The following is a 15254-nucleotide window of genomic DNA, read 5'->3' as shown; positions in this document are numbered from 1 at the left end:
GAGCTCACTGTAAACAAACACGGCGTCAATCATGTGGGACTCCTTCACTGCTATTTGCACCGGATGTTCTGCAAACATTCCGCAAGAAGAGAAAAAAAACCCCATCAAACTTCAAAACATCAAACCTTATCAGCCAGCTAAAACATCAGAATCGCTATGACGAGTGTTTTGAAAGCCTACAAAGACTTCTGCATCGATAAAGAAGCTGCCACAAAAGCGGCCACTAAGAAAGTTGGCACACACTACGGTTAAAGGCCTACTGAAATGAAATGTTTTTATTTAAACGGGGATAGCAGATCCATTCTATGTGTCATACTTGATCATTTCGCGATATTGCCATATTTTTGCTGAAAGGATTTAGTAGAGAACAACGATGATAAAGTTCGCAACTTTTGGTCTCTGATAAAAAAAAGCCTTGCCCCTACCGGAAGTAGAGTGACGTAGTCAGTTGTTCACCTCCTCATATTTTCCTATTGTTTTCAACGCAGCTAGAGCGATTCGGACCGAGAAAGCGACGATTACCCCATTAATTTGAGCGAGGATGAAAGATTCGTGGATGAGGAACGTTAGAGTGACGGACTAGAATGCAGTGAAAGACATATCTTTTTTCGCTCTGACCGTAACTTAGGTACAAGCTGGCTCATTGGATTCCACACGCTCTCCTTTTTCAATTGTAGATCACGGATTTGTATTTCAAACCACCTCGGATACTATACCCTCTTGAAAATGAGAGTCGAGAACGCGAAATGGACATTCACAGTGACTTTTATCTCCACGACAATACATCGGCGAAGCTCTTTAGCTACTGAGCTAATGTGATAGCATCTGGCTCAAATGCAGATAGAAACAAAATAAATAAATCCCTGACTGGAAGGATAGACAGAAGATCAACAATACTATTAAACCATGGACATGTAACTACATGGTTAATAATTCTCAGCCTGGCAAAGCTTAACAATGCTTTGAAGCTAACTTAGCAACCGGACCTCACAGAGCTATGCTAAAAACATTAGCGCTCCACCTACGCCAGCCAGCCCTCATCTGCTCATCAACACTCGTTGATGAGCAGCGATCGACGGCGCGACGAAGGACTTCACCCGATCACAGATGCGGTTGGCGGCTAGCATCAGCTAGCGCGTCTGCTATCCAAGTAAGTCCTCCTTGTTGTGTTGCTACAGCCAGCCGCTAATACACTGATCCCACCTACAACTTTCTTATTTGCAATCTCCATTGTTCATTAAACAAATTGCAAAAGATTCACCAACACAGATGTCCAGAATACTGTGGAATTATGAAATGAAAACAGAGCTTTTTGTATTGGCCTCAATGGGGGAGCCATACCTCTGTTCTACTGGCTACGTCACGTGCATACATCATATCCAAAGGAGTTTTCAACCGGAAGTTTAGCTGGAAATTTAAAATGTCACTTTATAAGTTAACCCGGCCGTATTGGCATGTGTTGCAATGTTAAGATTTCATCATTGATATATAAACTATCAGACTGCGTGGTCGCTAGTAGTGGCTTTCAGTAGGCCTTTAAATTTACATTTTCAAAATAATATATATACAAATAAGTAATAGGTATCGAGCTTGAGACATAGGACATTATCTCCAATTGGTATAGACTTAACTATTTTTTTTGTATTACTGTAGAAATGTCTAATAGTCAAACTGTATTCATAAAAAAACATGCAAGACAAAGAACCTTTAAGATAGCCCTATTAACTGGTGGCCTGAGGGCCACATCTGGCCCGCCAAAGCTGCTCAGTGGCCTTGTGGTTAGAGTGCCCGCCCTGAGATGGGTAGGTCGTGGGTTCAAACCCCGGCCGAGTCATACCAAAGACTATAAAAATGGGAGCCATTAACTCCCTGCAATGACACTCAGCATCAAGGGTTGGAATTGGGAGTTAAATCACCAAAAATGATTACCAAGCGCAGCCACCACTGCTGTTCACTGCTCCCCTCACCTCCCAGGGGGTGAACAAGGGCATGGGTCAAATGCAGCACCACACCTAGTGTGTGTGTGACAATCACTTTAACTTAATTTGGCCCGCCGAGCATCACCCAAATAGGCTTGATGAAACCATTCAGACTAGGCTTGCTCATGTCAGCAGTACTTCTGCCACCCCGCAGGGGGAAACAGCAAAGCCAATGTGTCCCAATGACACATTGGGTGAGTAGAAGAAGATAAAATAAATCGCGAAAATCGGACTTTAACAGCGACTGGACAGCAAAGTATGACTGTATGGAAATTGCTGACTTTGATGTCTTTTGTATTCGTGGTGGTGGTGGTGTTGTTTTTGGCTGTTTAACTCTGCCGATCAAAACTGGTTAAATACATGTAGCGCTGAATTTGACCAGCAGAGAGTGATAAAGCTACACCTTAGGTTTAATTGTGTTAAACCACATGTGTGCAATGTTTGCTGTGTGTATTATTAACACTAAACCTTCTATTTTGTTTATGTAACATACACAATGGACGTTATACTTTTGTAATGTTTATATTTTCAGCCTTACAAGCCTAAATAAAGCAAGACGTATTAAGAAATAAAATTGAGGAAGCGAAATAATTCAAAAGAAGGAACATCAATCATCAACTAAAACTTGTTAACTATCTGTGGAGCTGCACACGCTGGGAACGAGTAGCGAGGGCAGAATGATGAAATGATTGACAGTGCCATGTGAAAGCAGATGTGTTTACTTTGTAAATAAGTCAACTGCATCTGGGCAAGGAAAAACTCCAAAAGAACACTATGAGAAGGGAGGGGGCCGCAGATGGGGAGACCGCCTCTGTAATGGATGCTAAGTGGGTACAGTTACTGAATTATTACATTCCTGGTAATGTGAGAGTCAAGTCCATGGAGCTAGCAGCAGAGTCGTTATGGGTAAATATAATGAAACTTTTCAGGTTAGATAAGCTCCTTCTGGTTGCATGGAGATGGCTGCAAAATGCCTTTTAAAACATTTATTTTTGGAAAAACTATTTGTTTTAAAAATTAAAATTTTTCCCCCCAAAGATTGATTTTTTACAATTATGAATCAATTTAGCATTGGAACAAATAGGAATCGCGATTACTTTGATAGTCGATTTGTCAACAACTATCTTAACTAGAGATGTCCGATAACATCGGCTTGCCGATATTATCGGCCGATAAATGCGTTAAAATGTAATATTGGAAATTATCGGTATCGTTTTTTTTTTGTTTTTTTTTTATTAAATCAACATAAAAAACACAAGATACATTTACAATTAGTGCACCAACCCAAAAAACCTCCCTCCCCCATTTACACTCATTCACACAAAAGGGCTGTTTCTTTCTGTTATTAATATTCTGGTTCCTACATTATATATCAATATATATCAATACAGTCTGCAAGGGATACAGTCCGTAAGCACACATAATTGTGAGAGCTGCTGGTCCACTAATAGTACTAACCTTTAACAGTTAATTTTACTAATTTTCATTAATTACTTGTTTCAATGTAACTGTTTTTATATTGTTTTACTTTCTTTTTTATTCAAGAAAATGTTTTTAATGTATTTATCTTATTTTATTTTATAAATTTTTTAAAAAGTACCTTATCTTCACCATACATGGTTGTCCAAATTAGGCATAATAATGTGTTAATTTCACGACTGTATATATCGGTTGATATCGGTATCGGTTGATATCGGTATCGGTTGATATCGGTATCGGTAATTAAAGAGTTGGACAATATCGGAATATCGGATATCGGCAAAAACCCATTATCGGACATCCCTAATCTTAACTATTAGTCGACTAGTCGGATAATGAAGAGTACACATATTTAATTGCTCTAATTTTGCCATGGACTTTTAAACGCAGCTTAAGTTATTTTAGGCATGTGCTTACTAACAACAAAGATGGCCAATTCCTTCATAAATATTGTTATACTGTAACTGTGCTGCTCATTCAGCTGTTACAAACATTTAAATTATTATTAAAAAGAAAAGGCAAAGTGCTAAAAAAAAAAAAAAACAATCAAAAAACCCTTGTTTATGTATTTAAAAACAGTTAAAATAGCAGCAAAGAAAACAAACAACAAAACACAAAATCCAACTTCCTCTAAAAGAAAAGCATTTTGTGATGTTTAAAAAGCTGCACACTGGTATATTGATTATTGATGAACTCAGCAACTTTAGCACTCTAATAGACTCAATGTGTAGAATTATATATTTAGTTAACTCTAAAAATGTTGGTTATTTAATAAAATCATATGTTTACAGTGTTTCCCATAAACTGCCAAGATACCTGTGGCGGTGGGGGTGTGGCTATGGGCGTGGTCAACATGACATTATCGAGTAATTTGCATAATTTACTACAATGATATGATTTTCTCTAAAAAGGCTCAAAAAATGTATACTTACTAATTAATAATAACAGTTTTGTTTTAAACGTCCATCCATCCATTTTACAATATAATTACAACACTTTATGTACATATTTATATACAGATTTGAACAATAAGTTATTCACTGAAATATATTTATTAATTGTGGTTCTTACAAAAAATATATCTTATAAAATATAAAAGCTAAAATGTCTCTTAAAGCTCGGCCCCTTTAATTAGTGCATACTAAATAATTTTACTTTAGCCTACTACTACAACCATATTATTTACCAGCAACATAAAGTGAAACAGAGGCAGAGGTGTCCTGCCACAGTCAGTAACAAATAAACAGAAAACAGTAGTGGTCAAATACAAATAAGGCAACAAGAGAAGTATCCTACACTTCTCTTTTGTAAAGTAAATCTGAACAGCCTATATGGGCATCTACATCAACTATATGATTTGCCTGAGAAGAAAATAAATGAATGTGTGGGAAACACTGGTTTAATCTTATGATACCTCCGCATTGGTGCCTGTCTGTCTATTCTGTGTGTGTGTGTGTGTGTGTGTGTGTTTTGACAATACCGACTTATCAATGTATTATACTTTTTTTTCTTTTAAAGTTACATTACCCACACAATTTTTCCACAAATTTAAATGTCTTTTAATACATATTAACATTGATCCAACGCTGTAGTGTAGTTTATAAATAACAGTAGCATGAACACCCTACTCACCGTACCTTGTAGTTTGAAAATAAAAACATGAATAAATCTGATATTAATATAGTCATGTTAACATTTAAGATACCTTGCGATTAGCGCTCTAAATGCCTACCATCGATTACTGCGCCAGCTGCCAGCTAGCAATTTGCGCTCTAGTTGTCAGTTAGCGACAAACTTGTAGTTGTCAGCTAGCATTTAACTCGCCAATTGTCAGCTAACAATTCGCCAATTGCCATCTGGCTGTCAGTGGCGTTATAGTATATTATTTTATATCTTATTATTGCATAATAATAATAAGGCTATGTTCACACTGCAGGGTAGGATGTCCAATTCAGAATTTGTTTTGTCCAATCCGATCTTTTTATGTAACTGTTCATGTTGCAGAAAAAAATGCGATGTCTTATGTGAACGCAACCCGACCCGCATGGAGACATGACGTCACACGTGCTGCAGTGTTTACGGAAGTAAATATGGCTTCAAGTCTAGTAGGTCTCGGTTGTGGCGCATTTGTGGCAATTTCAAAGATTTTGTGCAATCAAAGTCAACATTTTCTGAATGGAATTATTGCGCTTGGAAGATTAGGAAGGAAGAGGGCAAGCATTTTGGCTTCGAGGTCTGCTCTGTTTACTGCTCATTTGTCAACTATTCATTTTGCAACCGTCTGTTTTGGCAAAGAATTGTGGCGCTGCATTCGATACATGTCCGATTTATATCCACATACGATAGCCGCCTGGATCTGATTTGAAAAATTCGGGACTGAGCTGTTCACATTGACATTAAAAAGTCCGACAACTGAACAAAACTGCGCTGCAGAGTGAAACTGAAGCCATAATTGCGCTTTATTTCACCATGTTGAGGAACTTTGAACTGCGTTGCAGACATTGCTTTGTGTAGTGTTTTTCAGGGAATTGTCCCAGAGAATGATAGCAATGGTTGGGGGTATTGTACTGGTCTGCTGCTTTAACTGGACCCTCTTATTATGCCGCGGTGGGCTGTGTGGCCCTCGGAACGGATGTTCTCATCCCTCGGGAATAGTCTGGTATTGTTAGCTGGTGAAGGAGGCCCAGCCATTGCAGAAAACAAAGGGACAGTTACACACACACACACACACACACACACGCACACACACGCACACACACGCACACACCCGCACTTTAGGATAAAAATATGCACTGTGTCAACAGACCTCTATGTGTGAAGCCACAGTGGGAGGAAAAAGTCAATATTAAAGGAAGTTAACACAATTATTCTTATTAACTTATTGACAAATACGAAAATATTTACATGCTGTTTGTCCCTATTTTTGTTTCACTTGAATATTGTCCTTATAATCAAATTAGCTCTAATACACAGGTGTCAAATTAAAGGCCCGGGGGCCAGATCTGGCCCGCCACATCATTCTATATGGTCCACAAAAGCCTGGAAACAATAAGCATCAAAAAATTACCACATCTTTACTTACTAAATAGATTTGTTTTTTTCCATTTTGACAGAAAAAATACATGTACCACTATTGCATGTCTTTTAAACTGGAATATTATCTAACGAGGCAACAAATATTACGGTACAATACACTCCAAACATGTTTTTGGTGAAAATATAAATAAATACTTTCAATATCTGTTTGGCATTTGATTTCAAAGCAAGTTATCCGTCAAATTGTACGTACAAATAGCAGATGAGTTGCCAGAATTGTACTGTTGAAACAAATTGAAGAGAAAGATATTTGAAGTTAATTAATGCATTTCTTCTTCAAGCCAGTGTAAAGTACCCTAAATCTTTTGACGATAACGTCTAACTTTATGCCGTGTGCATCTTGGAACCTCCATTTAGACATCGCTGTGTGGCGTGTGCATTCCGGTATTCTCCGGACACTCCAGATTCCAAAAATATGTATGCTAGCTTCATTGGAGACTGCAATTTGTTCATAGATATGAATGCTAGTGTGAAGGATTGTTCATATACAGTATATGGGACTGTGATTGGCCATGCTAATTTAAGTTAGTCTGTCTGTTAGCTAGTCCATTGTACGTTAGCATTAAGCTAGTGGCATTACAGCGCCACCTACATCCTGCATAATTGTATTGCTATTTTCAGTTTATTCCAAATTATATTATTAATCTAACGTGATTCCTACATGTATGCAGAGGTGGGTAGTAACACGCTACATTTACTCCGTTACATCTACTTAAGTAACTTTTGGGATAAATTGTACTTCTAAGAGTAGTTTTAATGCAACATACTTTTACTTTTACTTGAGTATATTTATAGAGAAGAAACGCTACTTTTACTCCGCTCCATTTATCTACATTCAGCTCGCTACTCGCTACTGATTTTTATCCATCTGTTAATGCACGCTTTGTTTGTTTTGCTTTGTCAGACAGACCTTCAAAGTAGGATCTATCGCATGCCTGCGTTTCACCAATCAAATGCAGTCACTGGTGACGTTTGACTCAGTTTCACCAATCAAACAGAACCAGGCGGTCACGTGATTAACTGCACATAAAGTTTCAGCGGCAACAAGCTTAAGCTTACATGAACTCAACGTCAAATTTGAGGAAGCACATGGCGGTAAGTAACGTTAGTAGATATTTTGGCTGTCACCGTAGGCTGATGTTAGCTTCCCTGCTATGAATCACTGTCAAATGTACATCATGTGGGGACATTTATTAACACACTTCAGCCTCATAGGCAGACAGACAAAGACACACACACACACACACACGAATGCATACAAACACCAATCAGAAGTGCACAGTGTGTTCCCAGGTGCAGCCCACACCTATCAGTTTAGGGTTTGCGTAAAGGCTAACTTGTTATTTTCCTTCGTAATCTCTGCCTACTGAGCCTATGGTGCTGTTAAATTATTGTGGCTCAATTTGCCTTAATTTTTTTTATGTTAATGTCTTATTATTTAATATATATTATTGTTTTAGTTGCTTAAGAGATATTCCTGGCTCTGAATTTGCTCATTGCTATTTTTATGTTTTTGTGCATTATTTGTTGCCGTCATCATTAAACGAACAGGTTACTCATCAGTTACTCAGTACTTGAGTAGTTTTTTTCACAACATACTTTTTACTTTTACTCAAGTAAATATTTGGGTGACTACTCCTTACTTTTACTTGAGTAATACATCTCTAAAGTAACAGTACTCTTACTTGAGTACAATTTCTGGCTACTCTACCCACCTCTGCATGTATGTGCACTTCATGTGTATATATATATATATATATATTGTACTTTCTTTAGTGTGACTTAATTGTGAAGAATATCAACAAAACACCTAGTTATTTTTCCCCCAATCTAATTTAAAGGACTGTTTACATATTTGGCAAACCAAATTGCAACATTCAGGGAGGGAAGAATAAAATAAAGCCTGTGATACATTTGACAATGAGCAACAACAATTGAAACTGCATTGAAAGCGCAGTCTACCAAGTCAAATTTCTTGCGTTATAGCTGATTGTGATTCTAATTCTGATGATATAAGAAAACAAATGTTAATATTAGACTTTCGTGTCCAATAAAGATGTCTCAGGTGTGATTGACTACCATAGGGCCCCACAGCACACCGGATTCCAGTTCATTGAAATACCACAACACTGGATATTGTTCAGATAAGTTACATTTAGGAACTTGCACACAAAGCAACACTGGAGGTGACTTTGACGTGCGCACTTTCCGCGCTTGCATATTAGGTCACGTTCCACCGGCAGACAGTGGGGGGGGAGGGAGTCTTAAACGACAATTGTGTGTGTGTGGACAAGGATAAGGTTAGGTGTGATTTGCCCTGGATAACCTTGTTAGTGTAGAAGGGGCCTAAGAGGCGCTCGCGTCCCAACAATGGGCCCCGACCCTATGGTTAAGGCCCCGTTTTGTGTGCAAGGTCTTAAATGTAACTTATCTGAACAATATCCAGTGTTGTGGTATTTCAATGTACTGGAATCCAGTGTGCTGTGGGTCCCTATTGTAGTCAATCACACCTGAGACATCATAAATTAATCAAATATTTATTAGACACTAAAGTACACAATGTGACAAAGTACATTTGACAACAATCAATCTAGGGATCTAGATATCTGGTCAGGACACTCCTCACTCTTTTGCCTTCACCTTCATTGTCAACTCCTTTTTGGTGACTTTATGTACTCTGGACCTAGACGTTGAGTCCGCGACATACATGGCGGACAATAACTGATACAGTCTGCTTTGCCAGTCCAAAAGCGTTCCATGTTTTCCGTAGTTTTCCCTCGACGACCAGGTAATACAACGCACCCGCTACCTTTTTTTATCACATCCACGGGAGCCCGCATTCTCGTTGTCTCTCCTTCGACAAATGGACAAAGTTTTTCAATAAGTAGAATCACAGCTGACATTGGAAAGTTCTCCTGCCATCTGAGAAGTGTTGTATCCATACTTGACAACCCTCCCGAATTTTCCGGGAGACTCACGAATTTCAGCGTCTCTCCCGAAAACCTCCCAGGATAAATATTCTCCCGATTTCCATGCGGACCTGAGTGACGACAGCCTGTTTTCACGTCCGCTTTTCCACGATATAAACAGCGTGCCGGCCCAATCACGTCATAAAATCTACGTCTTTTAGAGAGTGCACAACTGCGCCCACAACAAGGAGACAAAGCAGAAGAACGAGGAAGATACAGCCATGGCGACGACGACGACGAGTAAGATGAAGAAATACGCTTGTAAGTTCCAAAACGAATGGAAACAAGAATTTCAGTTTATCCAGGACAGTTCAAAAGGGGAAGGGGTATGCTGCCTGTAAATTTTGTAGAACAGACTTCTCCGTTGAACACGGTGGCCGAACGGATATAGTCACTCATGAACGGTCAGCGAAGCACAAGGCGGCGGCAGCGCAGCACCGGTCCCAGCCCAGTATTATGGGCCACCTCGCTAAATGGAGACCCGATGGTGTAACATATGGCGAGACAAAGATGGCTATGATGATAGCTGGAAGCAACATCCCGTTCTCATTTGCGGATGTCTTCAACAAATCCGTGAAGGATATGTTGCCGGATTCAGAGATCGCTCGCCAGTACTCAAATGGCAGAACAAAGGCTACTCAAATGGTGAAAAGTAAGTGTTATTTTTTTTTTTTTAGTAAGCAGCAAGCACAGTACAGTTAGTAGAATAACTGTGTTTTCATTACTGTGTATTTGATAGGTAAATATATATATATATATATATATATATATATATATATATATATTTATACATATATATATAGCTAGAATTCACTGAAAGTCAAGTATTTCTTTATATGTATATATATATATATATATATGAAATACTTGACTTTCAGTGAATTCTAGCTGTAAATATACTCCTCCCCTCGTAACCACGCCCCCGTTAAATCAGGGGTGTCCAAACTTTTTCCACCGAGGGCCGCATTCTGAAAAATCAAAGCAAGCGGGGGCCATTTTGATATTTTTTATTTTAAAAACCAATACAATATATGTATAAAAAATATACATTTAGGCCTCCACTCAGGCTTGATCCCGGGGACCCCAAAGGGTTTCGGTCCAAAAAATATTAAAAATGTGTCATTATTCAGTATTATTATTTTTATTATCATTCAAGTTTTAAATCTCTAGATCAACATTAGGTCTATCTGTCAATATAACGGTTTTAAAGATTTAAGTCGTATGCTCTTTTTGTCAAAGAGAACCCTGTTTTTTTATGGAAAAAATACTAAATATGCAATATGTTCACACAATAACATTTTTAAGTGGAATATTTGAGATTATATAATAATTGGAGCCTTAAAAAGGTCAATAACTCCTAACAACATTGATTTGAATTCATTATTATTTTTTGAGCAATGACACTTAAAAACAAATCACACTAAAATTATTGGGGATCCAAATAATTAGTGTTAAAAAATAAATTCTATTTTTTTTTACTGTTTACTTTTAACACAATAATCTCGAGATCAACTTCAGATCTATCCGTCAATTATACGTTTTATTGTTGTCTGTGTTTTTCGTTTGTTCGTTTTAGGCCCTTCTTTATAAAAAACAGCTCAGTTTTTTATATGGCAAACACAAAATATGCAACATTTTCCCCCAAAATATCTCAGATGTGACATAATTGGAGCCTTGAATAGGTCATTAATTCATAATGACATTGAAGAAAGAAACAGCCTGCATGGCAGCTTTGTGTTATTAGAGTATACATTGCGACATTTTCTTGTTACATTTCACCTGTTTGCTCTTTTATACCACTTATCATGTTTTTCATTGTTTTCAATCGTATTTTTAAAATGTGCCGTTAGAAAATGACCTGCGGGCCACAAATGGCCCCCGGGCCGCACTTTGGACACCCCTGATTTAAATACTTTGTATAGTTGAAGACTTCCGGTCATTATAAAACATGAGTGCACATCATAATGGCAGCTACACTTTACATCTTAAAGAGATAAAAAAAAATGATTTGGGAATGTCCGGCGGGCCAGATTGAAAAGCTTAAAGGCCTACTGAAAGCCACTACTAGCGACCACGCAGTCTGGTAGTTTATATATCAATGATGAAATCTTAACATTGCAACACATGCCAATACGGCCGGGTTAACTTATAAAGTGACATTTTAAATTTCCCGCCACACTTCCGGTTGAAAAACTCCTTTGGATATGATTTATGCGCGTGACGTCACAAAATCCACAGAAGTGGTTGTACCCCATCGACCCGATACAAAAACCTCTTGTTTTCTTCGACAAAATTCCACAGTATTCTGGACATCTGTGTTGGTGAATCTTTTGCAATTTGTTTAATGAACAATGGAGGCTGCAAAGAAGAACGTTGTAGGTGGGATCGATCGGTGTCTTAGCGGCTAAGTACAATACTTACAGCAACACAACAAGGACTACTTACTACGCCTAGCCGATGCTTGCCGCCAAACCCACGGATGAAGTCCTTCGTCGCGCCGTCGATCGCTGGAACGCAGGTGAGCACGGCTGTTGATGGGAAGATGAGGGCTGGCTGGCGTAGGTGGAGCGCTAATGTTTTTATCATAGTTCTGTGAGGTCCGGTTGCTAAGTTGCTAAATTAGCCTTAGCGTCGTTAGCAACAGCATTGTTAAGCCTTACCAGGCTGAGAATTTTTAACCGTGTAGTTACATGTACATGGTTTAATAGTATTGTTGATCTTCTGTCTATCCTTCCAGTCAGGGGTTTATTTCTTTTGTTTCTTTGTTCATTTGAGAACGATGCTATCACGTTAGCTCAGTAGCTAAGTGTGTCACCGATGTATTGTCGTGGAGATAAAAGACACTGCGAATGTCCATTTCGCGTGCTCGACTCTCATTTTCAAGAGGATATAGTATCCGAGGTGGTTTAAAATACAAATCCGTGATCCACAATAGAAAAAGGAGAGAGTGTGGAATCCAATGAGCCAGCTTGTACCTAAGTTACGGTCAGAGCGAAAAAAGATACGTCCATCACTGCCTCTCTAGTCCTTCACTGTAACGTTCCTCATCTACGAATCTTTCATCCTCGCTCAAATTAATGGGGTAATCGTCGCTTTGTCGCTCCGAATCTCTCTCGCTCCATTGTAAACAACGGGGAATTGTGAGGAATACTAGCTCCTGTGACGTCACGCTACTTCCGGTACAGGCAAGGCTTTTTTATCAGCCAGCAAAAGTTGAGAACTTTATCGTCGATTTTCTCTACTAAATCCTTTCAGCAAAAATATGGCAATATCGCGAAATGATCAAGTATGACACATAGAATGGATCTGCTATCCCCGTTTAAATAAAAAAAATTCATTTCAGTAGGTATTGTTGATCTTCTGTCTATCCTTCCAGTCAGGGGTTTATTTCTTTTGTTTCTATCTTCATTTGAGAACGATGCTATCACGTTAGCTCAGTAGTTAAGTGTGTCACCGATGTATTGTCGTGGAGATAAAAGTCACTTTAAATGTCCATTTCGCGTGCTCGACTCTCATTTTCAAGAGGATATAGTATCCGAGGTGGTTTAAAATACAAATCCGTGATCCACAATAGAAAAAGGAGAGAGTGTGGAATCCAATGAGCCAGCTTGTACCTAAGTTACGGTCAGAGCGAAAAAAGATACGTCCATCACTGCCTCTCTAGTCCTTCACTGTAACGTTCCTCATCTACGAATCTTTCATCCTCGCTCAAATTAATGGGGTAATCGTCGCTTTGTCGCTCCGAATCTCTCTCGCTCCATTGTAAACAACGGGGAATTGTGAGGAATACTAGCTCCTGTGACGTCACGCTACTTCCGGTACAGGCAAGGCTTTTTTATCAGCCAGCAAAAGTTGAGAACTTTATCGTCGATTTTCTCTACTAAATCCTTTCAGCAAAAATATGGCAATATCGCGAAATGATCAAGTATGACACATAGAATGGATCTGCTATCCCCGTTTAAATAAAAAAAATTCATTTCAGTAGGTATTGTTGATCTTCTGTCTATCCTTCCAGTCAGGGGTTTATTTCTTTTGTTTCTATCTTCATTTGAGAACGATGCTATCACGTTAGCTCAGTAGTTAAGTGTGTCACCGATGTATTGTCGTGGAGATAAAAGTCACTTTAAATGTCCATTTCGCGTGCTCGACTCTCATTTTCAAGAGGATATAGTATCCGAGGTGGTTTAAAATACAAATCCGTGATCCACAATAGAAAAAGGAGAGAGTGTGGAATCCAATGAGCCAGCTTGTACCTAAGTTACGGTCAGAGTGAAAAAAGATACGTCCATCACTGTCTCTCTAGTCATTCACTCTCACGTTCCTCATCTACGAATCTTTCATCCTCGCTCAAATTAATCGGGTAATCGTCGTTTTGTCGCTCCGAATCTCTCTCGCTCCATTGTAAACAACGGGGAATTGTGAGGAATACTAGCTCCTGTGACGTCACGCTACTTCCGGTACAGGCAAGGCTTTTTTTATCAGCCAGCAAAAGTTGCAAACTTTATCGTCGATTTTCTCTACTAAATCCTTTCAGCAAAAATATGGCAATATCGCGAAATGATCAAGTATGACACATAGAATGGATCTGCTATTCTCGTTTAAATTTTAAAAAATCATTTCAGTAGGCCTTTAACGGGCCGCATGCGGCCCCCGGGCCTTAGTTTTCCCAGGTCTGCTTTAAGGGGTTCAACGACTAAGTGTAGCCATAGCCTAAGAAACTTGGCTACAACCCAATCATTTCGTAGGCATACAAATGTGCCCTCAAACTTTCATTCCCAATAAACTTGCGTCTTACCTTCAATATATTTTCATAAATAGTGTCCCGGAAGTCCAGAAGTGCTTTTTGGTCAAACTCCTGTCCGTTAATGATGCGCATCTGCTTGAGAAAAGTCGACTTCCCGCTTTCTCCCGCCCCGAGCAAGAGGATTTTCACCAGCCGCCTCACAGCTCTCCTTTCCCGGGCTAACATGGCGTCGATCTCCCGGCTCCGACGACGCGCCTCCCGCTCCTGCGCCGCGTCCCTGCCCCGGCTCCTCTCCTTACTGCCGCCCGGCTCCCGGCTGGCCTCGGCCGGCAGCAGGCAGCGGCTCAGGGTGCGGACCACTCCCGACATAGTTGGCTTGAGCAGCAGCAGAAGTTCACCATAGGCCCCTTGTTACTTAGGCCTACATGGAGCGACTTCACAAGCTCATTTATCGCCTTTTTTTCAGCAGCCAAGCGACAATTAAGGAGACGATGCTGCTGGCCTGGGACCGCAGGACAAGACCACGTCCGGGGTGAAATGCGCCATGAACGACCGGAAAAGTCAGTCAAATCCCGAGAAGTCAGTATTAAATCCACCAACGGTCCGAATGGGAGTCAAAGACGAGGAGAAGCCGTTAAAGGAGAGCTGGGAAGTCCTTAAAGGAGAGCTGGGAAGTCCGACACGGTGAGAACTCTTCCAGACTTTCCCAAACACAACAGCCAGGCTGCCAGGGGGTAAACTTGCTTTGGACAGCCGGGAGGGGGCGACACCTCCTTGGGGAGGGGACGGACTTGCCAACGCCTCAGTAAGGAAAGCAGCTATTGGCTGTCCTAAAAGTCACTGAATTATTTTTTTTTTTTAAATTTTATTTATTTATTCGCACAATATAGACCAGTGAATTACCATGAATTGAGTAACGTGGACCCCGACTTAAAGGCCTAATGAAATGATTTTTTTTATTTAAACGGGGATAGCAGATCCATTTTA

The 15254-nt window shown here is 39.6% G+C and overlaps 1 protein-coding gene across 2 annotated transcripts in view; it reads right to left on the bottom strand.

Moving 5' to 3' along the window:
• Positions 1 to 15017, bottom strand: part of LOC133639826 (guanine nucleotide-binding protein subunit alpha-12-like) — a 61763-nt gene extending 46746 nt beyond the window's left edge. For both annotated transcript variants that reach the window (XM_062033462.1, XM_062033463.1), the window contains exon 1: positions 14319 to 15017. In XM_062033462.1, coding sequence (XP_061889446.1) covers positions 14319 to 14636 — 318 coding nt within the window. In that variant the 5' untranslated portion in view covers positions 14637 to 15017. The remainder of the gene's footprint in view (positions 1 to 14318) is intronic.
• Positions 15018 to 15254: the final 237 nt, after the last annotated feature.

This window comes from Entelurus aequoreus, linkage group LG22, assembly GCF_033978785.1.
Source record: "Entelurus aequoreus isolate RoL-2023_Sb linkage group LG22, RoL_Eaeq_v1.1, whole genome shotgun sequence".
Taxonomy (NCBI): Eukaryota; Metazoa; Chordata; class Actinopteri; order Syngnathiformes; family Syngnathidae; genus Entelurus; species Entelurus aequoreus.
The sequence above is the reverse complement of the archived record's forward strand: the minus strand, read 5'-3'. Positions and strand labels throughout refer to the sequence as shown.